This window comes from Notolabrus celidotus, chromosome 16 (assembly GCF_009762535.1).
Source record: "Notolabrus celidotus isolate fNotCel1 chromosome 16, fNotCel1.pri, whole genome shotgun sequence".
In the NCBI taxonomy this organism is placed as follows: domain Eukaryota; kingdom Metazoa; phylum Chordata; class Actinopteri; order Labriformes; family Labridae; genus Notolabrus; species Notolabrus celidotus.
Window position 1 is genome coordinate 25,306,002 of NC_048287.1, and position 27,875 is coordinate 25,333,876.

At 41.1% G+C, this 27,875-nt stretch overlaps 1 protein-coding gene across 3 annotated transcripts in view; it reads left to right on the forward strand.

Moving 5' to 3' along the window:
* Nucleotides 1–27,799, forward strand: part of LOC117827779 (MAP7 domain-containing protein 1-like) — a 58,352-nt gene extending 30,553 nt beyond the window's left edge. The window contains exons 3-17 of one of the 3 annotated variants that reach the window (XM_034704565.1): nucleotides 4,266–4,334; nucleotides 7,802–7,965; nucleotides 8,808–8,916; nucleotides 9,724–9,828; nucleotides 17,535–17,654; nucleotides 19,787–19,908; nucleotides 20,160–20,302; nucleotides 21,156–21,397; nucleotides 21,807–22,155; nucleotides 23,313–23,493; nucleotides 25,377–25,481; nucleotides 25,634–25,684; nucleotides 25,776–25,830; nucleotides 25,926–26,195; nucleotides 26,293–27,799. In XM_034704565.1, the coding sequence (XP_034560456.1) occupies nucleotides 4,266–4,334; nucleotides 7,802–7,965; nucleotides 8,808–8,916; nucleotides 9,724–9,828; nucleotides 17,535–17,654; nucleotides 19,787–19,908; nucleotides 20,160–20,302; nucleotides 21,156–21,397; nucleotides 21,807–22,155; nucleotides 23,313–23,493; nucleotides 25,377–25,481; nucleotides 25,634–25,684; nucleotides 25,776–25,830; nucleotides 25,926–26,195; nucleotides 26,293–26,303 (2,096 nt within the window). In that variant the 3' untranslated portion in view covers nucleotides 26,304–27,799. Of the gene's footprint in view, nucleotides 1–4,265; nucleotides 4,335–7,801; nucleotides 7,966–8,807; nucleotides 8,917–9,723; nucleotides 9,829–17,534; nucleotides 17,655–19,762; nucleotides 19,909–20,159; nucleotides 20,303–21,155; nucleotides 21,398–21,806; nucleotides 22,156–23,312; nucleotides 23,494–25,376; nucleotides 25,482–25,633; nucleotides 25,685–25,775; nucleotides 25,831–25,925; nucleotides 26,196–26,292 lie in introns of all 3 variants that reach the window. The other 2 variants (XM_034704567.1, XM_034704568.1) reach the window with 2 other exon arrangements.
* Nucleotides 27,800–27,875: the final 76 nt, after the last annotated feature.

Genomic DNA, 27,875 nt, shown 5'->3' on the forward strand with positions numbered 1-27,875 from the left:
TACATTGCAACCAAACACTCCCCTGTTATTGATTTTTTGTCAGCAGTTCTAACTTACAGCTCTTTTCAAACCACACAGACGCTGACAGCAGACCACAACTGTTGTTTATACTAGGCTGTGAGCATGTTTCTACTTCCTGTAGAGGTTTGGCATTTTTACATTGCGGCGAATGAGAATTGGCTCAGTTTTGGAGGCACCCTTAAGTGGTCACTTGAGGAACTGTAATGTTTGGCACATTGGTATAGGCTTTGTTTCTGAGCAGTGAAGGAGGCCACTTGTTCGATTTGTTGAATCTGATTAAACAATGAGCTACTGTTTTGGCAAATAAGCAGCAGTACAGGAGAGAGGCTGATTTATTGTGCAGTGTTTGGCCTTTGTTTGCTTCATCTTTAGATTTAAGGGAGAGACCAGAGTGATCAGATCAGATCAGAGAAGATGCTGGTTTCCAGTATAAGAAGGTAATTAAGACAGAGGCTAATTAAGGAGATATTGGAGCTGGGGTTGCAAAATTCTGGGAGTTTTCAAAGTTGGAAACTTTTCATGGGAATTAACCGGAATTTATGGGAATAAACAGGAATAAATCAGGAAATTTACTAAATTGAAGGTTAGCTCTTAATAGGGAACTTAAATATAGTTGGGGAAATATATTTTAGCATAATCCTGACTAAAACAACCAGATTTCATGCAAGTACAGTTGAACATCTATGCTATTCCTCAATTCCATGCACATAGCACACTGCTTACTGCAGGGCTGTTGAGACCACGCCCCCTACATGCACTTTGCATCCCTCCATCAAATGCACAGATGATTTCTAGAATCCTGGACCACACTTTTGAGCACAAAGATCTGCCTGTTTTATTTTGCTGCCCATGTGAAGCACTTTGTAACCTGGTTTTGAAAAGTGCTCTACAAATAAAATTATTATTATTATTACACAAAATGAAGTAAGTTTTGATGATATTATGTGGTAATATACTTAACAAATTTGATGTATGGTACAAAAAAAATATTTATGCTTGGATATGATACCTTTCTATTAAATCAATTCCCAGGTAATTCCCATTAATTCCCATGGAAAGTTTCCAATTTGGAATATTTCCCAAATTCCCCAGTTTAACCTCCCATGGAAATTTACCGGAAATTTTCCACCCCTTTGCAAACCTTATTGGAGCTTATATCAATGCCACAAACCAAAATTATAGCTAACATAATGTCATGTCAAAATGGAAAATAAAGTAACAAAATTCATGTTGATGTTTTTACCTTTTCTCACAACTGGAAGCAGAAGAAAGTGGTGGAACTGCCTCCTAGACTAGTAAAATGTGCAGTCAGCATTTCATACTGCTGCTGCTTCTGCTGGTCATGTGACTATTGTGGCTGCAAGCTAATTTGTTTTCTCATCAGAACCAGCTCCATGTTACGACTAAGTTGCTCTAATAAAGCGCTGCAGTGCCTCCAATAATTAAAGAAAAAAAACACAAACTTTAAAGAGGAGTTCAAAAGGAGATTAGCGAGTTGCATAAGGAGTCTATTAATGGAGGCGGGGTGTTTTTAACCTTGATGCTTTATGTCTGACCTTGATCCAAAGACGAAAATACACACCTCAGATGTGTAACACCTAAAAACGTTCGTGCATTTTGCTACATTCCTCTAATCCGAGTGGAAGTTTGGATGTACATTCAGTTGTTCCTACAGGACAGATGGTTGTGGAAGACAGCAAACTCTTCGTTCTGCATGGTGGGACAGGTTGTTTCGGGTGTAGAAAGACTGATGGAGGTGTGGGTGGAGGTTAGAGAAAGAGGGTCTGATGCAGTAAGTCTTCGTTGGACTATATAACCTTCCAGTTCCACAAGACTGCTCTTCTCTGCACTTCTCCGTGTCTGCATACGAGCCAGACTGAAGCGTACAGCCGTGCAGAAAAGTCTCCTCAAGGTGGGGAGGGAGGAAATTCAGGTTGTCATGGAGACCTTGCTGAAGTGCTGCACTGTCCGCCGTGATTGGTCAAGAAAGAGCGGCATACATATTACATAGAGCGCAGAGGAGAATGACTGCAACAAGGAGACAGGCTGAGCAGTGGGGCACCCCAGGGGGTCTGTGGTGTTCAAACAGCGTGCGGCTCCTCTGTCGTGGCTTTTCACAGCCCGCTTTAAGAAAGAAAGAGACACACACGTCTTTGTGTTCTACCTCTGTGTCCTTTACAGTGTGTCAGGATTCATTCAGTTTGAAACTGCCAGTAAGGAGAGCTGAAAAGCACATTTACATCATGGAGCTGCACTGATCTTAACCCTAAATGACTGAATGAATAAAACCTGTCTGGTTAAACTGGGATGTAACCACTCAGCCAGCACTGGCATGTGGCTGTTCAACTGCAAGAAGGACCAAAGGCAGGTGGTGCTAGCTCTGCTATTGTTAGCTGTACCCAGGGGGCTTAAGACTATTTCAAGAGCCCATGATTGACAAAATATTAAACATTTGGGGGAGTGAAGTAGTGGGGCTCAAAATCCCTGGCAGCGCTTGTGGCCACACCCGGCAAATCAATTTGACAATGTTTACCCACAGACACTGTGGTCTCGTGTTTAGCCAGTGAATGAGTGTGGGAATACAAATTCCTGTTAAAGTAGTCGCGTCAGAGTATCCCTATCCCTGAGTCTGACACAGATACTGGCATCGATATCAAAACAACTCTTTTATTCAAGTTGTAAAATCGTGTACTTCTTGAATTGTAAATGTATTTCTCATTGTGTGGACCACTAGCCTCTTTCTGTTGGATATCTGCGTCTGGGACAAGGTTGCCCAAATGTTCCTCTACCCTGGCGCATCCCCGGAGATCCTCAGACATTTCCAGGCCAGATGGGACATGTAATCCCCTCAGCGTGTGCCGGGTCCCCTCACAGTTGGAGTTGTTCCTGGGAAACCTCAAGGGGGAGGCGTCTAGGGCAAATCCTAATCAGATGCCTGAACCACCTCAGCTGGCTGGCTTTGATGTGAACGAGTAGAGGTTTTAAAAACAGGCAAAAAGCCTGAGTTAGACCCTTTTTATAGTTTGGGGGTGTATAGAGTGAGCCGCTCCAATCAATACTTTTGTATTTTAATGATGGCAACATTTCATGTGACAGTTGCTCCTGGTAGTGATAAGCCCACATACTGTCATCCAGTATTGGATGTGTGTTCAGATCTACTGACTTCTTTGTTGTCTTTGAGCTTTTTGTTTTGGTTCACTCTTTCTGCTCTAATGGATACTTTGGGCAACTTTTGTCAATGAAATGCTCCAAGCAACTGTACAATACCGTCTGAGCACTATATGACAGACACATTTGAAATTAGCCATTAAACAGTGGAGCATTTAGCAGATGTATGACCAAATATGGAGCTGGTGGAGACCAAAACTGAGGGAAAAGGGCTGCTCTAGTTGATACTTTTTATTTTGTAGTGATGAGCCCACGGAGAAATGTCACCTTAAGTTTTGTTCCGCTTTACTGACTGCTTTGTTGTCTTTGAGCATTTTGTTTTGGTTCACTCTTACTGCTCTAATGGATACTTTAACTGTCATATTAGGCAACTTTTGTCAATGAAATGTTAAAAAACAACCGTGCACCACCTACTGAGCACTAAATGGCAGACACTGTTAAAATTAACTGCTGAACAATGGAGCATTTAGCAGATGTATGGATAAATATGGAGCTGGTGGAGACCAAAACTGAGGTAAAAGAAGAGAGAATATCCGTCAGGTGGCCACAAACAGTCTCTGCATGAATGATTATGTTGCTCTTAACAACTCAAGAAATAAATGAATGACTTTAGAGCTCCTGTAAGGAGTTTTTATCGGGTTATGAAACAATCTTAAATTAATATTGATGCCTCTATAAGAGCTACAAACATTATTGATTATGTCTATATAATTATTTGACATACCTGTCATCCTGTCAGGAGGAATGTAACAACAGCACACTGCTGGAACAGCTTTGTTTTTATTGTTTGGTCCAAGAATCAACAACTAGAACTGACTGTGAGTAGCAGGTTAGACATTTAAACAATAAGAAAAGGAAAGCAAATCTCTACTTAGACATGTACAGGAAGATATCAGCAAAAAGATAAAGAGCAAAGAGATCCACAGGTGGTGCTACAAGCTGAGCAAACACAACCCAAATGTTCCTGATAGTAGCTTTAACTTAAAAGGTTGATTGTTAGCTTGTTGGCTGATATATCACTTTTGAGGATTTAAGATTCCGCTAAAAGTTTCATTTTTTATCTTTTTTTCCTACAGATGCGATGAACTCAGAGCAACGACAGAAACAAGCCAAGGAGCGGAGAGAGGAAAGAGCCAGATACATCGGTAAGAAACTAAATTGGTGGGACATAATTTGGGCTGAAGTTTTGTCAAACAAATTCAAATGTTCCTCAAAAAGCCTTCTGGTGATGCATGAAGTGGAAAGTTGTTGTAACCAGCATGACGCATGCGATCTTCCAGTTTAATGCAGTTTTAACTTTCCTCTCCTCTCTGTCACTCTCTGATGTGACTGACGGTTATTGTCGTCTCTTATTGTTTCTCTTGCATCGCTTTCAGAACAGCAAACTCAGCTGCAAGGTAAGGGGCTTCACTAAAACCCTCAACGGCACCGCAGCAGTCATGCCATTTGGGAATAATCAAACTTAATCATGTGAATCATGGCCATGTTTAATTTTCTTTCTTTCCTCCTTGAATCGATTGTGTTACTCATTTAGTTTTCTGTTGTCATTCAGCGGGAGCTTTGAACCCTGTGAACCCTCATCAGTTTCACTTTTGGGTTAAAGGTTTCCCTCCTCTCATGTTGAGTTTAAATTTCCATTTTTGTTCTTCTGCATTCCCACCCAGCGTGCAAACCCAACACATATAATCATGGTTTGCTTTGCGGCTTCAGAATGTAACTTTCCTCTCAAACGGAAATACTGAGCTAGCTCAAAGACATGAAAGGCTGAATCTAGATTTCAGACACACTTCTTCTCCCTGTGGATGGAGGCCAAAGCAGAGCAGAGATGTCTCATAGAGCCAGAGGCACTTGGCGTGAAAAATGAGCTGTCATTAGCAAGAATCAAGACCGGGCCTCTTAGACAGATTAGATTTAATTACTACTTTCATTAGCATCAGTAATTTGGTCATGCTGCAGCCGCACCACAGTTAAAGAGGAGTTTTGCTGCCTTTGTATTGATAGTATCCGAGGTTACTAAGCTTAATTTGATTTTAGATAAGGTCATCTTCTGCAGCCTGTTTCTGTCTGACATGATGAGTCTACACATTTTAAAGCATTGGCAGCTTTTAAATAAAACAGTGTTTTTATCCCCTAAACAGTAAACATATCTGAATTGATTGAAAAGAGCATCTTGTTCTGTACCAGCATCTGTGCTCTGCATATTTTATGCAAATCTCTGCAAACATGAGACTGCAAAAAGCATGCTCGCAAACCTTAAACAAACATTATTTTCAATCCTGCTTCAAAGAATGCAAACATAATGGATTTTGGGGGAATTGGATTTATGGAGGAATGAAGAAGGCTTTGTCATTGTCAGTGAGGCTCAGACGTGTGCGCCTCTTTGCTTCATTAGAGGAGATGAGCAGAACTCTGAACTAAACACAGAAAAGGTCTTTCCCCATACTCGCAGGGCTAAACCTACTAAAGTGTTTGTAAGTCACAGCTTTATAAGAGCCATGTCATGTCATTTACCTGGGTCCAATCGAGCATGTAACACACCCTCATCATCATTCACTCTGACCTTTTCATTGTTTTGTAAGCAGGCTTATCTGCGAGTGATAACAAAAACTGGGCATCTTAAATTCAAGGGAAAGCGACACAGCTGGTGCTCTGCATAAAGGGGGGTTTAATTTAAGAGGATTGATACTGTTTAAACGTTCCTCTAAGAAATGAGCCGCAGTAGCGTATGTGCAAAGACAAACTGGCATCTGCTGGAGGCCGCTGCAGAACCCAGCAGGAAACTTCAGCTTATTTACTGTTATCAGGATTATAGTGCAATGATCACAGCTTCTCCCATCTGCTGTACACAGTCTGTTTGACTGTCTGTAATGGAGGAAGAGTTGAAGTGAGTCTAACAGCTGGATTTGAAGGCTTGACTTTGGAATAATCTAAGAATTGCCTCAAAATCCAGTTTTATTACTAATTTAAGCCACATATAGAGCAATGTGCCTACTCATAACTTTTTTGTTTTAGACCAGGGGTTCCCAAACTTTTCAGCCTGCGACCCCCAAAATATAGGTGCCAAAGACTCCCGACCTCCACTGTCCCTCAAGGTGATTTGATGTGGCTTCATTTAGCTGGTCTGCAGAAAATTAGCCTACCTATATGAGCATGTGGCTTTGTTTCCTGTGCCTTTATGAATTAACCTGCTGCTACTGATGCTTTTGATAATGAACTGTTCACTAACCCTAAACTTAGGAGTCATCCGGCAAAAAGAAAGGCAGAAAACTCATTACATTTTCTACTTTTAAGGTTTTATTTCAAGGTTAGCTACTATTTTTGTTGATTATTTTTACTATAATGGGTAAAATGTACTACTTTTAGATAACTTAGATAACCCAACCCACACTTTGGGAACCCCTGTTTTAGACAGACGAGAGGTATTTGTTCAACATTGGATGTGTTGCCATGAATATTCATGGTTCCCTGAGGATGAGTCATCTTATTCAAGTATTACTTATCTCTTTGTTCTCTAACACTGAACTTTTACATTCATTCAGTAAAATATCACCAAATCTATCCAAAAGACTGGCACAAAACTCAATACAGCAACTCATGGTTCCCAGGTTGTAAACCTTATTCAAGTATTACTTGTCTCTTCATTCCCTAACACGAAAGTATACATTTGTTTTGTAAAAGATCACCACATCTATCCTAAAAACAGGCCGAAACCCAGTACAGCAACTCATGGTTCTAAGAGGATAAATCTTTTTATTCAAGTATCAATTGTCTCGTTATTCTCTAACACTTGAGTTTAAATACATTTAGTACATTTTCACAAAATCTATCCAAAGGACTGCTGCAAAATTAAATATAGCAACTCATGGTTCCCAGAGGATGAACCGTATTATTCTCCTGCTTTCATTGTCCTTTTCTCTCGTGCAGAGGTTACATTAATGTAGTGAAATATCTTCAAATCCACCTGATTTGCAATCATTTTTCAAGTGATTCTTGGTACCATGATGAGGTTGATTTTTGTGTGTTTAGTGACATTTAGCAATCACCATCATATGGATTATGCTCAAATTTGGCACAGATTGTCCTAATCCATTCAGGATAAACAGCAATGACTTTTTTGGTTCTTTATGTTTTCATCTTGTATCAACATCCGCTCAGTGTTTTGTTAAGCACAGCAGTTTGTGGCTAAATACCTGCAAAGCTAATGATGTCCCCTGGAGCATCATTTTGTGTTTTGTGCTCATTTGTAAACACTGAAATAATGAACTCGTAATTATCATCTCCAAAACGCCAGGACGTTAGCTTTGTTGTGGCAGGTATGTGCCGATATCATGTAGATGCTAGTATTTAGCTTGAAGCACTACAGTGACAAGGTGGAGTCTCACCTGTTGTAGACTATTCTGCAAATCCACTATCTAAAAATGTGACAAGGTTTGCATCATTTTAGGGGTTAAAGAAAATCCTGCATGAAAAATCCACACTGCAAAACAAACCAGATCCCTACGAGAGTCTGACTTTGCTAGTATAAAAACACAAATTTATCCTCCCTTCTATCTAATGTAATACTCCTATCCTCTCTTAAATTCTAACTCCTCTCTCTGTGGTGACCCCACAGCCGTGAAGAAGGCCCAGTGGCTGGAGAAGGAGGAGAAGGCCAGACGTCTGAGGGAGAGCCAGCTGGAGGATCGCAGGAGGAAGCTGGAGGAACAGAGGCTGAAGATGGAGAAACGCAGAGCTCTGCTGGAGGAGAAACAGAGACAGAAACTAGAGAAGAACAAGGTGAGAGAACAGGATTGTTATTGATGGGAGGCTATCTTTTTCTTAAATCTTGTGATAATTAAGGTCAGGGTGGAAAAATCAACACAAACCCATTGCCAGGTGACAGGGATCAGTCCTGGTGCCAATTATTGGCCACTAAAAGACCATTTTCAGGGGTAATAAAATCAGATTTTTTTATTGGCAGCGATGTGAGATAAACGTTATTGAACACTTCAGTAGCTGCCAACCTTTTTGGCTTGCAAAAACTTCTAGCTGAAGTTTGTAGATTCAAAAAATTGAAAGAGTTATCTGATTTATTTGTTGTTGTGGGTTTAATCAAAAGATCAGTGCTACTCCTCCCATGCTGCTATCTTAACACAAATACAGGCAGAAACATCTGGTTGGCTCAGTGAAAAGCTCTCAACCTCAATGTTTCACACGTTGGATCTTGCTTCTTTGAAGAAACAACAATATGTGGTTTATCTGTGGTTTTGTGATGTTACTGATGACCTCAGGGGAACAGGTTTGCTGTTCTTGATTACAGAGTTTAGGCTGTAGATGAGCTTATCACTTCCCGGCCCTTGCTTGGGATTCTCTCCCATGCGGAGTGGAGTCATGTGATGTTCTGGGAATTCCACTGATTTGATTTCTTGCAGAGAAGTGTGCTTCATAACGCCTCTTCAGTAACCAAGGCATGACCTCACTGAGACTACACACGTGTTTATTTTCCAAAGTGTCTGACAATCCGTAAAAATGTGAAATAAACTGTTGTGATTTTGAAAAGATAAGGATTTTAAGAAGTAAAAATAAATAAATAGATGACGTTGATTGACGACCTTCCCCTCCTCCGTGTGTCCCTTCAGGAGAGATATGAAGCAGCTATCAAGCGGTCGACAAAGAAGACGTGGGCAGAGATCCGCCAGCAGAGGTGGTCCTGGGCGGGCGGACTCAACCAGACCTCCCGCAGAGAAAGTAAGTTTATCCCAAATAAATCACCAATATTCAAAGCCAAACACAATCACTTGATTACATAACACACACTCTGAGTAACTTCAGGATTTCGTGGAGACTGTGACTCATGGTCAAACTGATGCAACTCAAAGAAACAGTTCCTGAAGGGTTTGCTGTCACAGAGGCGGGGTACCAGACACTGATGTTAAACCTTTGTAATCCCTCTCTGTGTTTCAGGCGAAAAAAGGGATTTTGAGTTGAAATTATTTCCATTAAAAGTGATCACAGAGGCAGAAAAGTAGCGCCAAAGTAGCTGTGGAGAGCATGTTTCATTAGATTAGCAGTGTGAGCTGTTTTCCAAGGAGCTGTGAGCTAATCTTCCTTTTCAGACTGAACTGTTTTCGGTGTCAAACATGTGACAGGCAGCCTCTTTTGGATGCATGACACTGAGGTCAAGAGGAGTGTGAAAGATCCTGAATGTGTGTGAAATAGAGTGTGTGTGTGTGTGTGTGTGCTATTTTATGCTAGGTTGCTGCAGCAGAAAGAGCAAACAGTAGTCCCACTAAATGTGATGTCTAAGTGAACAAAACCCTTCCCAAACTTTCCTTAAATTTCCTCCCCGTTTCCCTGAGTCTGAGTTCAGATTAACTTCCTCCTCAGTGGTAGTTAGACGCAGCATTTACCTCAGAGATTGGAGAGTCCCTGCTCTCCTCGAGATCCAACACCAAGGGAGTCAGCAGCCCCTTTAAGTCCTGGTATCTGGGGGCCGCCTTGCAGCCCGGCCCGCCTTGTGAACAGTTGTTGTGTGTTGCGTTCTCTCCGGTGCAGGCAGATGCTCGGCCTCCACGGTCAACTTGCCGAGACAGGTGGACCCTGTCATTAACAACAGGCTGTCCAAGTCCTCTGCCACGCTCTGGAACTCCCCCAACAGAAGTAAGGACGACCCGACGTCAATGTCCACCAGGCTCCCTCCACCCTCCCTTTTCCCTTCCTCTTCATCCCCCCTCCACCTCCCTCCTCCTCTTAATTCTAATCTGGTTTTTGGTTTTCTTCTTGATTTATTATAACTGTCGTCTCTGGTGGCCTGCCTGCCTGCCTGTGCTTGGTGACTGGTCATTACCACCTACTCCCTCCTCTTATCACGCTCTCGGTCTCGAATGCATCGTGTTTTTTTTTTTATTTCAGTTGGTGGTGTTCATTGATTTGAGTCTCCTTTGCATTTTTGATCAGCCTCCCTCTCACATCGACATCACTGCGTCATACTCTGTGGTATTGTTTTGGTTTTCATCATGGGGGGGTTTTTAGGTTCACATTGTGTCTCAACACATTTTCTTTTTGGTTGTCCCCCTCCACTGTACTGTTGGTGGTTTGGTGTGGTGGTGATATTGGTGGTGGATATTATAGTGTGATAATTTAATACACATGCTCTGTGTTATGTATGGGTTATATGAATTGTTTTCTGAACATGTACCCTGTTTCCATAGAGATAAAGCCTCTCTAGCTTGCGCAGTTATTTATAGCAGCGTGTTGCTTCAGCCTTAACACAAACTGTACACACTTACTCGGCACGTGTACTTTTTGTACAACAGGATGCTATTAATGTTAGTAATTCTATTTTTAAGAGCAGAGTTCTCCATGTGCCAACACTTCCTGTTATCTTTTCAACACAAAAACTTTCTTTAATTCAACACAAAAGTAACAAAAGGTTCAAACAAAAGTCTTGAAGAAGAAAATATGTATATTTGATTTGAATATTTGTAATGTTCTGTTTCAAATCAATCAATCAATCAATCAATCAATCAATCAATCAATCAATCAATCAATCAATCAATCAATCAATCAATCAATCAATCAATCAATCAACCTTTATTTATAGTCGAGAGATCATTGAGGGGGAACCCTCATTTAAAATGATATCAAGTCATGTACAGTGACATTTAAAAAACAAACAACAATGCATCAAGAGTATCAAAAGTCATCAAATAGGATATTTTTTTGATTTGGATATAAAAATAATTAAAAGATTGTTTAATCATTGAAAGAACATGAACGTTTTCCATGTCAAAAAGAATGCCAAATGCATTATTTCCCCCTAAATCAAAATTTCCTTCATGACACAATATATATAACTGACGGTATTAAACAGCTAAGGATCATATTGAGGTGTTCAAAATGTTAAACACGTTGAATATCAACGTGAGGAGCAGGCTTATAAATAATCTGCAAAAAGCTTTAAATGGTGCTGATCACCATAATTAACATCAATCAACCTTTATTTATACTCAACAGATCATTGAGGCGCAACCCTCATTTACAGTGATATTTAAAAAACAAACAACAAACAAACAAACAATGCATCAAGAGTATCAAAAGTCATCAAATAGGATAATTTTTGATTTGGATATAAAAACAATTAATACAATTAAAAGGAGGTGTAGGGGATTGACTATAAAAGCACTAAAATATGAAGGGCCAGTGGTTAAAATGATACAATAAATATACACAGGGAAACCTAGCTAAAACGGTTGCAGAGCGGGGTTGAAAGGTTAAAATTTAAGATTCTAAATTGTCCAAAAGGTAAAAGTGCATTTAATTCAAGATGCTGCAGCAACTTGTTCCAGGAGTCAGGAGCAGAGAAACAAAAAGCAGTTTTTCCCAGTTCAGTTCAAAAGTAGCTGGTTTGAGGTTTAAGGAGTGAGTCTGATAGAAACGGTCTGGGTAATGAAGAAGTTCAGTGAGGTAGGTTGGTAATTTTCCCTATGACAGCTTTATAGTACAATGTCAGATACAGTCATTTTGTATAAATGAAATGTACAAATAAAATAAAAACTACAAAATACAGGTATAAAAATAAATAAATCGTATCACATCATAGTTTATTTTAGTTTCAAACAAGCTTAAATAAGAGTTTACAGTCATGCTTGCAGCTCTGTGCGGCATCACACAGACACAGCAGTGCTCTGAGCTTAATGCTAATGTCAGCATGCTAACAGTCTGATAAAGACATTGTTAACATAGTAAGCATGTTTCAAGTTTTTGTGAAATGTATTTTAAGTAAACAAATCAGCATGTGAGCATGCTAACATTAGCTAATTAAGTGACAAATGCCTTTACAAGTCGCTACTAGCACAAGCTATGTTTATATATGAACATGTAGCACAGGAAGAGAAGAGAGGAGCACTTTTCACACATACACTCCTGAAGATTTATAGAACATTTCAGGACAGACGGCCGCTTAAATTCTCCAAAGTTGTCATTCACACTTGATAGGATGATCATAAAAAAAAAGTACAGGTAAAAGTCAACATTTAATGTTAACAAGACAACAACCAGAAACCAAGGTGGCGATAGAAGAGTGATATGACAGTTATCTGCTGTGTAACTGGACGTATTCACAGTGTCGGTGGAAGAGTAGAAAGTAGCTTCATCATTGCATGAAGATCACACACACACGAGTCACAGGATAAAGTAAATGTCATAATTTACTGACTTTTACCTGCTTTGTTGTCAAAAATGTACTCAGAGGGGAGCAGGAAAAAGTCTGGGTGAAAATTTGGATGTTTGCAGCCACAAATCTTGTGGACAAGCAAACTTTAGTTACTGAGCTGCTAAGTGAGGTTGAAACAAAGAATAAAAACCTGTCAACTTCATTAAATGCTCATGGATTTATTATTCATATTTAAGATGAATACATTGGCCACTTTGCTAACTTGGTGGTAATCCATGACACTTTTGTTGAGATATTTGCATCTGGATTGCCAACCTAGAGCTCATAAATATCTCAAACAATGAAGGTACAATGACATAATTAGATAAGGTGATACTTAACTTTTTGGGGGTTTTAGTGCCATTAAGTGAAATAAATATAGCACTAGGCTGTTGTAAGACATAAAGGATCATAAAAAAAGTGTCTTGCATTTAAACAGATAAAGAGAAGAGGTTTTTGATTACAGGTATACACTGCTTTATCATATCAGATATTTAAATTAAGTTCTATCAAACACATTTTATCATACGTCTGAGTTTCTGTCGTTTCAGAAGTAGCTCTGTCTCCATCTCAGATTCATCGCACTTCATCACGTGTGTCATTACAGATCGTATCATCACAACCAACAGTCTGACCCTCTGCTTCTGTAACCACAGCAGAGATTCAGATTTGGAGCTCGATCACAGCAAACGCAGATGATCCGATTACTGCAGGAGCACCAAAGGATCTGTTTGGTACTGAATCCTCTCTCTGCAGAGTCGGATCGATATCAGAGCTCCTGTTTCTGGCTTTAGGAGACACTCTGTGATCGTGTGAGCAAGGGGGTGGTGACGTTTTTAGATCAGGCATCAATCTGCCTCCAGGTGAACCGTCGATCAGGAGCTCGGCTCGGTCTCCTCTTCATGCCGCATTGGAGGAGGGAGACCACTGTTGCCTAGCAACAGGAGGTAGCAGCGTTATCAGTTAGTCATAAAACATGTTGTTAAAATGATGCAGCCGGCGTGCAGCAGAGGTGACTGTAGGAGCTGTTACATAAGGAGGGACAGAATATGTTACATGTTCGTTTCATGTCGTCCACACAGCTCTGTTCTGAACGCACTATTGTTGTGTGTCTGTTTGTTGGGGTCATACATACCTTTGTGTACGTATGTATGCACCTTGTGTACATGCAGCACCCATGGTCACTCAGAGAGATGTGTTCACGTCGTGTTGTCAGGTTTTTTGTTTTGAGAGAGGAAATTCAGACACACTGTCGTGTATGAGATGGAAGAATCTGTGTCCATCTGAATGTTTGTGTCTCTGTGGAGATGTTTCTGTTGTATGTTGCTGCTTTGGAGGAGCAGAAGAGAAAAATACAAGAACCTGTAAAAAACGATACAGTGTTACTCTGCGTGCCTTAAAGGGCTAAAACATAAAACGTTGAGATTTCAAGTTTTAAAGCAGCGGAGAGAAAATAATTCCAACTGTTTTACATTTTGCACAAATATTTGTTTTTTTTATTATTATATTTTTATTTTATTTTCCAAATAACTAGAAAGACAATGACAGGAAGAAAACATCTGCTATGTAATGAGAGTAACACACAAAACACAAAAAAATTAAAATAAAAAAACACAAGAAAAATCAAAGAAGGCCTTGTTTCCATGGGGCACACAATGTGTTCTGTAGGCATACACATGCCTTCATATTCAGGGACCTGATTACTATTCTATCATTTGAACTTTTCTCTAATTATAGTCTATGGGGCATCTGGTTTGCTATGCTCGTAAATACATACGCACACCCATCCACACAACCACAGAATACATCCAGTCCTATTTTACAAACAAGACTCAGTCTGATCTCATCTTAATCCACCATGAGCAGAGCACTTCGCAGCATTTAGCAAGTTACAGCAGCAAGGACAAACTTCCTTTAACAGGCAGAAACCTCGAGCAGGACCAGACTCATGTTAGACAGCCATCTGCTGAGATTGAGTTGGAGAGGGGGATAGAGCAGAATAAGAGAGAGAGAGAGAGAGAGAGAGAGAGACAGAGAGAGAGAGAGAGAGAGAGACGGATAGTAGATACGAACACTCATTAACACCCGTAAAATATCATTTCAATTCAATTTGCTTTATTGGCATGAACAAAGACATGCTGTTGCCAAAGCACATAAGATGTATACACATACATTACATATAAAACATCAATATCTTTCATCCTGCATAAATACTTGATGGATTGATCGTTCAAATGTGGAGTTTATATTCTTGTATAACTCTTAATAAGACAGTGAATAAGGGAGCTTTGCAAAACTATGTATCTATAAGAAAAGTCAGGCATCAAAATTCTACTGTATCCAAACAAGTATATTTGAATAAATGTAATAGCATTTAAAGTCAAATGCAGCCAAAACAACTGTTTTCATTAGTTAGTATTGCATACTATAGTTTAACATGATTAATACAGATGCACTAACATGCCATTGTTTTAAAAGTTAAGCAGATTTTAAATATTTTATAGAAATTGTGTAGCCTTATCCATAAAATCTTTGATTGTTTCATGAAAATATATCATTGTAAAAAATAAAACATACTCAAATTAAAATTTGAATTGAAGGTATTGGACTAAAAAATAAAAGCAGTTACTTTTAAAAAGGTGTTTCATTTCAAGAAATAGAAGAAATAAATGTGAAATACTTCAGCAAAGAACCCCAAATGTGCAGAGTTCCAATATTTTTTTCAGGTCTAAAGTTTGAAAAACTTAAAGGGAAAATGTTTCAAACGTTTGTGTCTCTTCAAGTCAGAATTGAAGATGTTTTAATCTCCTTTATGTGAAACTCTCTGTGAAGAGTTTCTAGATCTGAGCTCGCTCTGAATCATTCATCTGCCACTTTCTCCTTCTGGTGGCTCAAAAGATTCACTCACACGCATCAGAAGTTTCAGACGCATTTGATTCAGCGAGAATCAAAGATGGCGACGACCTCAGACTGAAGCACTTTATTCTCTGACATTAAAGTTGCTTTGATAATTGAAGAAAAATGTCATTATCATTTAGGCTGAATTTTCATCCCATGATACTTGATAACAGCAGTTCATTTACAGAAGTGTGTGTCACTTTAAATCAGTGTAGTTTATAGTAAAGTAGTTTAAAAGTTGTTTGTTAAATAAACATGCATAATAATGTTTATTTATCTGATTCTAAACTTTTATTATCATAACCTGGTAACATTTCACCGTGCAAACATCCTCCTGTGCTGAGCAGCTGGCCCCCATCTTCACAAAGATCTTCAACACATCGCTGGAGCTGTGTGAAGTGCCCTCATGCTTCAAAAGCTCCACCATCATCCCAGTCCCAAAGAAACCCACCATCACAGGACTCAATGACTACAGGCCCGTCGCCCTGACGTCTGTGGTCATGAAGTCCTTCGAGAGACTAGTGTTGAGCCACCTGAAAGACATCACAGGCCCCCTGCTGGACCCCCTGCAGTTTGCCTATCGGGCAAACAGGTCGGTGGAGGATGCAGTCAATATGGGTCTGAACTACATCCTGCATCACCTGGACTCCCCCAGGACCTACGCTAGGATCCTGTTTGTGGACTTCAGCTCTGCGTTCAATACCATCATACCAGACATCCTGCACCAGAAACTCACCCAGCTCACAGTGCCGGCCTCCATCTGTCAGTGGATCACCAACTTCCTGACGGACAGGAGACAGCAGGTGAGGCTGGGGAGCATCAAATCCAGCACCCGGACCATCAGCACTGGCGCCCCACAGGGATGTGTTCTCTCCCCACTGCTCTTCTCCCTCTACACCAATGACTGCACCTCAGGAGACCCCTCGGTGAAACTCCTGAAGTTTGCAGACGACACCACCGTCATCGGTCTCATCCAGGACGGAGACGAGTCTGCTTACAGACAGGAGGTGGAACAGCTGGCCCTCTGGTGTAGTCAGAACCATCTGGAGCTGAACCCGCTCAAGACGGTAGAGATGACAGTGGACTTCAGGAGAAGCCCCCCCCCACTCCCCCCCCTCACCATCCTGAACAGCACTGTGTCTACTGTGGACTCTTTCAGGTTCCTGGGATCCACTATTTCCCGGGACCTGAGGTGGACCTCCCACATAGACACAATCAGAAAAAAGGCCCAGCAGAGGATGTACTTCCTGCGTCAGCTCAGGAAGTTCAACCTGCCCCAGGAGCTGCTGATCATGTTCTACACCTCCATCATCCAGTCTGTTCTGTGTACCTCCATCACTGTCTGGTTTGGCTCTGCAACCAAACTAGACAAACACAGACTGCAGCGGACTATAAGGACTGCAGAGAAAATCATCGGTGTCGACCTGCCCCCCATCCAGGACTTGTACCGGTCCCGGGCCAGGAAACGGGCAGGGAGCATTACCGCTGACCCCTCACACCCTGGACACAAATTCTTCAAACTCCTCCCCTCCGGCAGGCGCTACAGATCACTGTGCGCCAAAACAACCCGCCATAAGAACAGTTTCTTCCCCCAGGCTGTCACTCTGATGAACACTAAACCATAACAGTGTCATACCTGTCAGATAAATACTCTCTGTAAATATACATGTAGATACACAATGCAACAATTCTCAAGCAGAATTCCATATTTCTATTTTTTGTATTATTTAACTTCTATTTTATAATGTAAAACTACCTCTGCAACTCACCACTGCACTTTATCATATTATTTTAGCCTGTACATATTAGTCAAGCTATTTGTTGTTTCTTTGTATTTATAGCTAAGGTTATTGTTATTATATTTTCATTTTATTTTTTATTGTAGTTCTTATTCTTATTCCTATTCTTATGCCTTGTACAAAGAGAGCACAGTTTACCAAAGTCAAATTCCTTGTGTGTTCAAGCATACTTGGCGAATAAAGCTGATTCTGATTCTGATTCTGATTAAATCTCTATGAGGAAGAATTGAACTCTTCTGTAAAGATGCAGTGTGTCGAGTGTGTGGCTGTAAATGTGTGTGTGTGAGGATGTGCTGCAGTGTCAGTGAGTAACTGTACACCTCCATCAGTGTGAGTGTGCACCTGTATGACCTTACACCTGCATACAGGAGGAACTGAGGGGTGTCTCTGAGTCTGCGGTGAGTATGCGTGTGCTGTGACAGTAGCTCGACACTAACGGCACCCTCTTGTGTCAGCCCGCAGCCTGCGTCTGAGCCCTTGGGAGAGCCGCATCGTGGAGCGGCTCATGACGCCGACGCTGTCCTTCCTGGCCCGCAGTCGCAGCGCCGCCACGCTCCTCAACAACAGTGACTCCCGTGAGTATGAAACCGTCACCTGTGGGGGTGCAGGGGTTGAGGAATGCTGTGTTGTGACAACTCTTAGTCCCTTTTAGGATGTTATATAAAAGGGACAGAGTTTGTTTGATGCACTTGACATTCAACTTCAGCATGCTCGTCTTATCTTCACTCCACTTAAACTTTTTTCTCACTATTTTGTAAACTTTTTAGTGATATGTAATCTGACTGAAAGCTGTAACTTTATTAGTTTCGTTTTGAGCCTTGCACACAGCAGATGAGACAATCACACCATGACAGATCCTTGCTGATCTTTCAATCATGTCATGTGCTCCTTATCAGCTAGTTGAGTTTCCCTGTTATCATGATATTGTAGATTTCTTATTTTTCTAAGCCCTTGTCAGAAGTTCTACGATTGGAGTTCTCAAAATGTTTTTAAAAGATTGCCTCTCCAAAAACTATTTGCAACTGATTTCCAGACTCAGATTTAGATGTTTGTTTATGATTAATTATTTAGTTTCAGACTGGAAGAAAGTTTGGACTAATGCAAGAGCAAGCTTTCATCTTTCATTGCTTGTATGTTCAATGAACCGCTACTCCAAATTAAAAAAAAAAAGAGTATACAGTACCAGTCAAAAGTCTGGACCATAGACTGTATAATTAATGGACTTAGTATCTGGGACGTCACCCATCTGTTTCTGAAGCGCCGTTTTGAAGCCAATCGTCGGCGGGAGCCATATTGGAAATGTTGAACTCAATCTAACTGCTGTTGAGGGAGTGTGACGTAAAGAGGCGGGCTTTGAGCCTCCTAGCCAACAGCTAAAGTGTTCCCACCTGTCAATCAAGGCCAGCCCCAAGTGGACACTTGATGGACACTCGATGAACTGCTGCTTGGTCTGGACACATCTGCACATTCAATGTTTTTTATTGATTGATTATTTCCAACATTGATTAATACTGAAGACATCAAAACTATGATATAATATGGTTTAGTCATAATATGGATTACAACAGTAGTCAAATTGAGCTATCCATTGTGTGCTAACCCTACCTCTGAACAACACAACTGATGGTCTCAAACACATTAAGAAGGCAAGTCATTCTACAAATGAACTCTTCACAAGGCTCATGTTAATTAGAAACCATTCCAGGAGACCACTTCATGAAGCAGACTGAGAGAAAACCAAGAGTATGCAAAGCTGTCATCAAGGCAAAAGATGACTGCTTTAAAGAATCTAAAATATGAAATTTATTCTGCTTTGTTTAACACTTTTTTTCATAATTAAATAATTTCATATGTGTTCTGTCATAGTTTGATATCTTCAGTATTAATCTACAATGCTGAAAATAATTAAAACAAAATTGAATGAGAAGGTGTGTCCAAAGTTTTGACTGAATATGTAAGATTAACAATAATTAAACGTGGAAAAAAAACAGCCAAATCTCAAAATATGAGAAGGAGGAACCTCTGAATATTCAGCAGTTTTCTTTAAAAATAATATGTTTCAGTCTTTAAGTTTTCACATCTCTCCTACTTTAATTCTCTTTATCTATCTGGTGTCTGTTTTGATTTAAGATAAAGTTGCAACAAACAACTATTATCACCTGAATCAGTTATTTGACAGAATAGCTGATTCACGTTTGACTCAAAAAGAGGACATTTTTAAGAAAAAAGGAAAATGGAAACTTCTCAAATCCCAGGATGATAGCTTTAAGGGGTGATTCTTCTCAAACAAACACACCATAACCTAACGATTATGTAATTCATTTTACAAGAGCTTAAAAAAGGAAAAAGGTCAGTAGATAGTTGAATTTTGGAAGCTGGAACCAGAAAATATTTGGCATTTTTTCCTGCATGGTTAAAGTGAAAATAACTTTTATAATAGCAATCAAAGATTTGTGAAATACTGAACATTTGATCAGAACATGAAGATAACTCCTCCCTTCCTCAGCTATCATCCGTCAGCAGGATTTGAGTCACGGTCTCATGCTGTCACGTTGTGTTCACTGTGGGGTCTCCCGGTGCGGTTTTTTCACCATCATGCATGTTGTGTCTGTTTGTGTTTGTGTTTGCCTGTGGGCCCTGACCTCGGCCCTGCTGCCTCTCTGCATGTTGGTGTGTCACTCAGACTCTCACCACTGCTCCCGTTCAGCCTCTGCCAGCCCCTTCAACACCTGCTCCCCCCACCCGCACCAGAACGCCGAGCGCTGGAGGGTGTCCTCCGCCAGCACGCCGGACATCACGCAGAGACAGCGCCGGAGAAACTCCACACCGGTATAAACACATGGATACACATGGATACACACATCACAGCTTTCATATACTCACAAATGCACTGTATCTACACATACTGATAATCACATGCAAAGGAAATAAAGTGTGATGAATTCAGAAGACGGATTCAGAGGGATTCTCTTCTACATTGTCTGTAGCGATACCAGCATTAAAGACCTTTACCTGAACTTTTCGGTTTCAGCCTTATCCTGTGGTCATAACCGGTTGTTGGTGTCACTTCTTTCCTCAAGGTGGACAAGAAGAAGAAAGAGAAGAAAGACAAGGAGAGGGAGAATGAGAAAGAGAAGAGCAATCTCTCAAAAGACAAAGTGCCGAAGAGGCGACAGACGGCATCACCCACCACCACGACCCAGAGGTCCAGGCCAGAGGCTAGGTATGGTCTTAAAACAAATACATATATTTCCAGTAATCTGTATTTTATATGTTATAACTATTAAATTAAACTGATGCTGATGTAAGAGAACGGCAGAGACAGAGGGAGCAGGTTAACATCTGACAGATGGTCCAAGGTGCTTTAATCTAACTACTAAAAAAGACTCAGCTGGACTCCATTCAGGCAGTCAGCAGCCGAGGTTCAGTCTGGCAGCAGCAGGTCTGTGTGAGAGAGGAGCTCTCAGACAGAATGGGTTTTTTTTCCCCGACTGATGCACCGAAGGGAAGAAAGATGGCTCCTTGCCTCCCTTCATTCTCACGTTACAGCCCCCTACAGCCAGAGAATCATGGCAGCTGATTGTGGAGTTTCAGATTCACTCCTGTGACCTAGTTTTGGCTTTCTGTAGCACACTGGGAACCTCATTAGCTTTTCTCACTGTTGACCATATCTACACAGCAGCAGACATTATTCTCTGATGTCACTCCCAGCTTGGGGAGCTCTAATGCTGCTATTGTGTTGTACTCCTAAATACAATGTGTGCTTATCCTATAAAGAGGGGGGATCTGACAATTATCCTATCCTGCTATCCTGTTACTCCCTGATTGATCAGTAATGGAATAGATATTGAATCGAAGAAAATCTGAAGGGACAGTCAGTATGTATCATATTACAAAAAAATAGTTTTTGTTTACTTAACCAAAAAATGTGAAGTGCTCAATAGCAGTTTTGAGATTTTTGTGACGTTAAAGAAAACTACAGTCGTGTGAATATGGTAAATTATCCTCCATCCCACACTCTCCTCTGTTTATCTGTTTCTCCTGCTTATATTTACCTCCTCTTCTTCCCTCTCCAGCACTCCAAAGCCCAGAAACAGACCTCCGTCACCTGCTCCCAAAAGTCGTCCCCTTTCCCCCCTTGTGCCCGCAGTGGCCTCCAAGACTCCGACGGGCAAAAAGACTCCTCCTCCTCCTGGCACCAAGACCCGACCCAAACGAGCTCAGACGCCCGCCAGGGTTCAGCCCCAGACGGTCACTGCAGTCCCGGTGGAAACGGGCCAAGAGCCGCAGCAGCCCGGAGCCCCAGAGGAGAAAAAGAGTGAGTGTGTTTGCAAAGGAGACAATATCAGTGCTGCAAGGTGACCTGGAGGTTTTTGGCCGACATTCATGTTGCAGCGTGAAATTTAGTGTGGGCACACATAATTACTGCAGTGTGTGTATGTGTGTGTGTTAATGACTGTGCTTACATAAGTGTGTACTTAATAGTTTTCATTGACTCGTCCACACAGTTTCTAATCAGAACTTTTTTTTACATACTTTGTAGTGTTATACTTGTTTTTAATGCAAAACAGTCCAATCTGTCTGAACAAGAACAGGAAAAAATAGACAGTACATACAAGAAAATATAATCAAATAAAATTTTCTGGTATTATGATAGACATGTCCATGGTAATCCAGTGTTTTTAGAAACATAAGCATCTCTTTTTCTCCCTTATTCTCTCTGACAGGCTCTGGTAATGTTCCTGCCATCGTGGTCTCCTCTGCTCCTCCCACACCTCCATCCCTCAGCACACCTGTTGTATCAGTGGCCTCTCCAGCTGTGCCAAACACAGAGCCTGTTGCTTCTCCTGCTGCAGTCTCAGCCAGCACTCCTGCTCCCTCTGCTTCACCAGTGGCCACCTCTGCTGCAGCTGGTGCTTCCAGCCCAGCTCCAGCTCCTGCACCTGCCAGCAAACCCTCAGCGGGCACCAACAACCCCGAGGAGGCGGCCCGAGTGCTGGCGGAGAAACGCAGACAAGCCAGGGAGCAGAGAGAGAGGGAAGAGCAGGAGCGTCAGGAGCAGGAGCAAAGAAACAGGTCAGATTATTGACAAACTATATAATCATTTCTCAGTTTGTTTTTTACATTAAATATTTAAAGAATTCTAGAAATATGCAGATTTTCAAGAATTTCAGGAGTATGAACATCAAAGAAGTCTTGTGAAAAAATAACACGGTACAACATGATGTAATCCAACAAAATAGTCATGCAATAACAAACACCTTCTAAATTACTCTGTATTACATCATATTTCAAGGTTATTTTGTCCCTCTCAGTTGGTTAAAAATAGACATTTTTGATAACATTTATTCCTTATTTTCCTAATAATTGATCAAAGGACTAAAATAACTAATATCTTTATTCAAATTAAAATACATTTTACAATTGTGCAACCGTATGTCACCATTTATTCTAATTTGTATATATTTTTAAGCTGCCATTAGATGTTTCTTCTCATTCCAGCTACCTGATGGCACAAAAAATGTTTTGAGTTGTGTTACTTTTTGTATAATTACTTATCTGTCCCTATTAATAAACTTAAGTAATATCCCTGATTCCAACCAAATTTCCAAGCCTTTTTTAGAATACTGAACATTATTTTGATATCTGAATTAGCTGTTATCCAAAGGTTCTCTTTTGAATAATGATCAGAATGCCTGCTGCTCTTTAGTTGAATTCTTTTGACATTTTAGACACCAAAACACTAGAACTCAATTCATTTTTATTTATAAAGCACCTTTCATACATTCAAGCATGCAGCCCGAAGTGCTTCACAAAAGAACAGAAAAGGCAGAAATCAACAGCAATAGGTGAAATGATACAAGGCTAAAACAAGGTAGCTGAAATAATATGAAATACTTAAAAATAGAATAAAATCATTAGAATAAAATTAATCAAATGATATCAGAGAAATATCAGAAAAATAATGAAATCACTACAATAAAATCAATAAAATGAAATTAGAGAAATATCAGAAAAATTAAATTAAATGACATAAAATAATATAGGATAAATTAGAAATGATTCTAAAACAATGGTAATAATGGTAATACTGTAGTCCAGGGTCCCAAGAAGAAGAAGAAGCACTTCTTAGAAAACTGAAGGCTGCCGTCATGTTTATAACCCCAGAAGCTGCTGATCTTCCTGCTCACATGTGATTTAAGAGTGTATGTAACGCTGGTGTGTCTTGTCAGGATCCTGCGGGAGGAGGCGATGGCCCGAGAGGTGGAGGAGAGGAAGCGCAGAGAGGAGGAGGCTCGATTCATGGCTGAGCAGCAGCGTCTGAGGGATGAAGCCCAGCAAGCTCAGGATGAGAAGGAGGCGCAGGAGAGAGCCAAAGCCGAGCAAGAGGAGAACGACAGGCTGCAGAAACAGGTCAGTGAGCAGGAAACATGGAGCTTTAAAACAAACACGGAGTGACCCTTTGACAGTTTCTAACCAGGATGACTTTTAGTTCAGATTATGAGCCATGGTCCAATAACTGAATCAAGCAATTAAACCAATTAAACCAGCGTGCCAAGTCCAAGTCTAATATATTTAGTGATTGATTATGACGAATGGGATATTTAGAGATAGGGAAATCTTACATTGCACCAGATAATGAAGGTTAGAAAGTTAAAAACATACTTGATATTTCTGAAATGAAATTGCACATGATTGCAAAAGGGAAAGTAATACTGCACACAGGGTTAATACATAATGGATAGATCAGTACGTTTAATCCGACTCCGTCCAACACTTCATCAGTGAGACTCATGATCACTTGCTGTTAACTGTAAATACTGTTTAACCTTCTAAATTTCCATTAACCACCATGAATCCTTGTGATCCCCACATGGAGTAAGCCCATTTACCATCTGGGCAGATTAATGCATATGAGGATGCCTGAGCTGTCAGAGTAGGGGGAGCGGGTGATGAGGGGGGATACTGTACATGAGACCAAGCATCAGGCGGGGTCTGCCTCCCTCAGCCTCTGCCTGTCTGGCATCTGTGCAGATTAAAGGAGAAGAGTTTGTGCCGCTGTCACGAACGGTGTGTGTCGGGGTAGTCAGAGGCCCCTTGTCTCCTCGTCTGCCCGGCCCGATGCCAGCTGGTGACCTCCATAATGGTGATGGGCACAAGCTGAGGGAGCCATTGTGATGGAGGGCAATAGTGACAGGCCTGTGTTGCCTGCCTCTGTGTCGCAGACTTGTCTCTGCAGTGGGCTGATAGTCAGAGAAGCAGCATCAGTGTACGCCATGCCTGAAGCTATCAGCCATGCTCGACTCCCTTTTTCCCCTCAATTGGACCATTGTTCAGGCCTGACAGCTCACTTGCATGAGACTGAAGGAGGCTCATGTTTAAGTGTCCGGCTCTCTGCAGGGTTAATATTCTCAAAATGCGTCTGACCAGTTCAGATTTGTGATTCTGTAAGGTTGAAACACACAGCAGTTAAAGCTGTGAGAGAGCGGGTTTAAAACAAAGTTTAGCACTTCAAAGAAGTGATCTCTGCCCTCATCATAGTTTATGTTTTCATTGCTCACATCTGTTTGGATGGTACTGAGGCTAAATATCCACTGAACCATGTAATGGAGTTACTCAGATGATATCAACCCTGGCCCGAAGGCTGCAGAGTATACTGAGCATGTGCTGCCACCTGGTGGTCAGGAGCTGCTTTCCACCACAGCACATTCAGGCAGAGGGTAAACGGTGGTGCAATAAGAAGTACTCAAAGGGTAGAATTAAAGTTGCAGCTCACATGTCATATAATTTTCTGTATACATATAGAGGAAATGTATCATTCGCTTTTGAGCCCTGTGTTGTGACTGCAAGGCTTTTTGTCAGGCGCCCAAACACTCAGAAGTTTATTCTTTATGTTACATGAGAAACAAAACACACACACCCTACTGCTCATGAAACTTAGTATCACATATATCTAAATATACAAGATGTATTGGTCTCAAAATACATCAGAGAAAGCTGGGTTGTCTTATATTTGGAGTTTATTGATTCAACGTGAACAATTTCAAATGACTGGCACAACAGCTGCTTTGTGTTTGGACATGAGGTCATTGTTGGACTTCTCTGAAAGCTGAAATCAAAGATGGAAAGTTTGGAAAGGTGGAGCCACTGCTTAATACCACTGTTGTTTTCTGATCATGCATCGATCGCTTGTATTTCTTCAATCATTTATTTTAAAGCTTGATTATTATTTTTTGCTGAAAGTGATTTTGTTCTTAGCTCAATTAATATTTCTGTTTGCTGTTATTTGTCTTCAGAGGGAGGAGGCTGAAGCCAAAGCCCGCGAGGAGGCCGAGCGTCAGCGCCTGGAGAGAGAGAAACACTTCCAGAAAGAGGAGCAGGAGCGGCTGGAGAGGAAGAAGGTGAGGATGAGGAGACAGAGAGGAAAAAAAAAGATTCTTAAAGTTCAGGAAGTCACACTAGTTCACACTTGATTTAATCTCAAGCTCCCTATAAAAAAAAAACCTCAGCAGCTTATCCTTATCTAAGTGATTTCTCTGTCTGGTCTGCACAGCGCCTCGAGGAGATCATGAAGAGGACTCGTAAAAGTGATGCAGGAGAAAAGGTCAGTGTGATCCCTCTTAATCGGGCTTGACGAAACTGAAAAACCTCTTTTTCTAAAGTAACAAATGTCTTCTTGTTCTTTGTAATCGTAGAAGGAAGTCAAAGCTTCTCCTCAGGTCAACGGCAAAGACACTGCGCCCAATAAAGGTAACCGCTACATCCTTCATCACAAACAAGCTGCTAATAAAACTGTTCTTTTTAAAAATCTTGAAAAATCTGATTTGAATGTGATCTTTCTGCAGCTGTAAACCTGCAGAGTCCAGACACAGCTCTCCTCAGCCCACCTCAAAGCGTCACCGGTCCTGTCGTAAACGGCGTGCAGCCTGCCACGCACCAGAACGGCGTCTCAGCCAATGGCGAGACAGCTGACTTCGAGGAGATCATCCAGCTGAACAATGGAGGAAACCCAGCTCAGACGCAGAGTGGGCTGGTTGGCGAGCCAATCCTGGCCTTCGAGGGCGGAGAGCCATTCAGGATGAAAACAGGCCCCATGAAGCCTCAGCATGTCGCAGGTACGCAAAGAAGATACCAGGAAAGACTTTGATTATCCACAGATGTACTTAGAGTGAGTAGGCCTCATCCCCCCCTCTGTTTTTCTCTCCCCTGCAGAGGTCCTGTGAGTCCACACACAACCACGGAGAAGCGCCTTATGTCTCTGCTTGAGCTACGAGATTCATGCCACACCACAGCGGCTTATTAAAAAAACGTGTGCCAAAACAAACAAACAAACTGCGCTGACTTCACATCCACGGTTTATCTGCCGCAGAGGACGGACAGGAAGGAGCAAAAAACACAACAACAAACTCATCTGAAACATACAAAAATGCAACAACAAGTATTCTCCACCGCGTGTTCTGGTGCAGCATTTGTTATTGTCACATACAGATTTTACAGTGCACCTTAAAGATGACTGACTGTGTAACAGATTTTAAAAAGTACAGTATAAGACCCTGGAAATACATAATATTTGACAATGGTTGTTATTATTACCGTCGTTAAGATATTGTTGTTGTTATCTTAAGTTGAACTGTGTGTGTGCGTGTGTGTTTGTTGTTTTTGTCTTGAATTATTGAGTTATTTAACATGGGGAGCATTGTAAGGACGGGCCACAGACAGTGTATGTAAATGTATAAAGAGCCCGGCTGCCTCGGCCTCCTGTTACAGGGGATCTGTGAAATAAAGCTTTATGAAAGGGGCTTGGCTCTGCGTCCATCTGTCTGTCTGTATAAATACATGATGAGGCATTACAAACATTAGGAAGCAACAGATATCCACTGCAGAGAGGGGCGGGGCTAGACTTTTTTGACTGTGGTGGCCCAATAGGGAGCTAACTTATAAACATGTCAATCAATCTTTATTTACATAGCGCCAAATCACAACAAACGATATCTCAAGACTCTTATATTATTAACAAAGACTCAACATCAAGACAGGATAAGATCCAGTCCCATCTTACAAACAGGACTCAGTCTGATCTCATCTTAATCCACCATGGGCAGAGCACTTTGCAGCATTTAGCAAGTTACAGTGGCAAGGACAAACTTCCTTTAACAGGAAGAAACCTTGAGCAGAACCAGACTCATGTTAGACAGACATCTGCTGAGACAGAGTTGGGGTTGGAAAGAGGGATAGAGGCACTTGTTCACCCTTTCTGTCTCCAACGATCATACAGAAGCTATATTCCTGTGTATAAGTATTTTTTAATCTTCAAAGCTTCATTCTTTAAGGACTCAAAAAGGAGAAATATTTATGTTTGAAGTCACAATTTGAAGCAAATGTGCTATACTGAAGTACAAACAAAGCTACCATACACTGTAAAATCCACTGATGTAGCCTCTTTGACATCACCCATTGGTTTCTGAAGAGATGTTCTGAAGCCCAATGATGGCGGGCACTATATTGGAAATGCTGACTCTTGCTGCAACTTTCAGTCAACTTAGAAACAGACATGTTGAGGTGGGCTTTAGCCTCCTAGTTAAGCTCTCACCTGTAATTCAACTCATGCAAATATATGTATAACCCCTAGCTTTTATATATCTTAATGGATTTGTATGAAAAAGCCTCATGATACAGTGTACCAATAAAGAAATGAGCCAAACCAACAAGGTTCTCAAAACCAGGCTGCAGGTGGAGTCTTTCTTTGTTGAGCATGCATACTTGGCTTCCCTGTATATCGTATACTAACACACTTT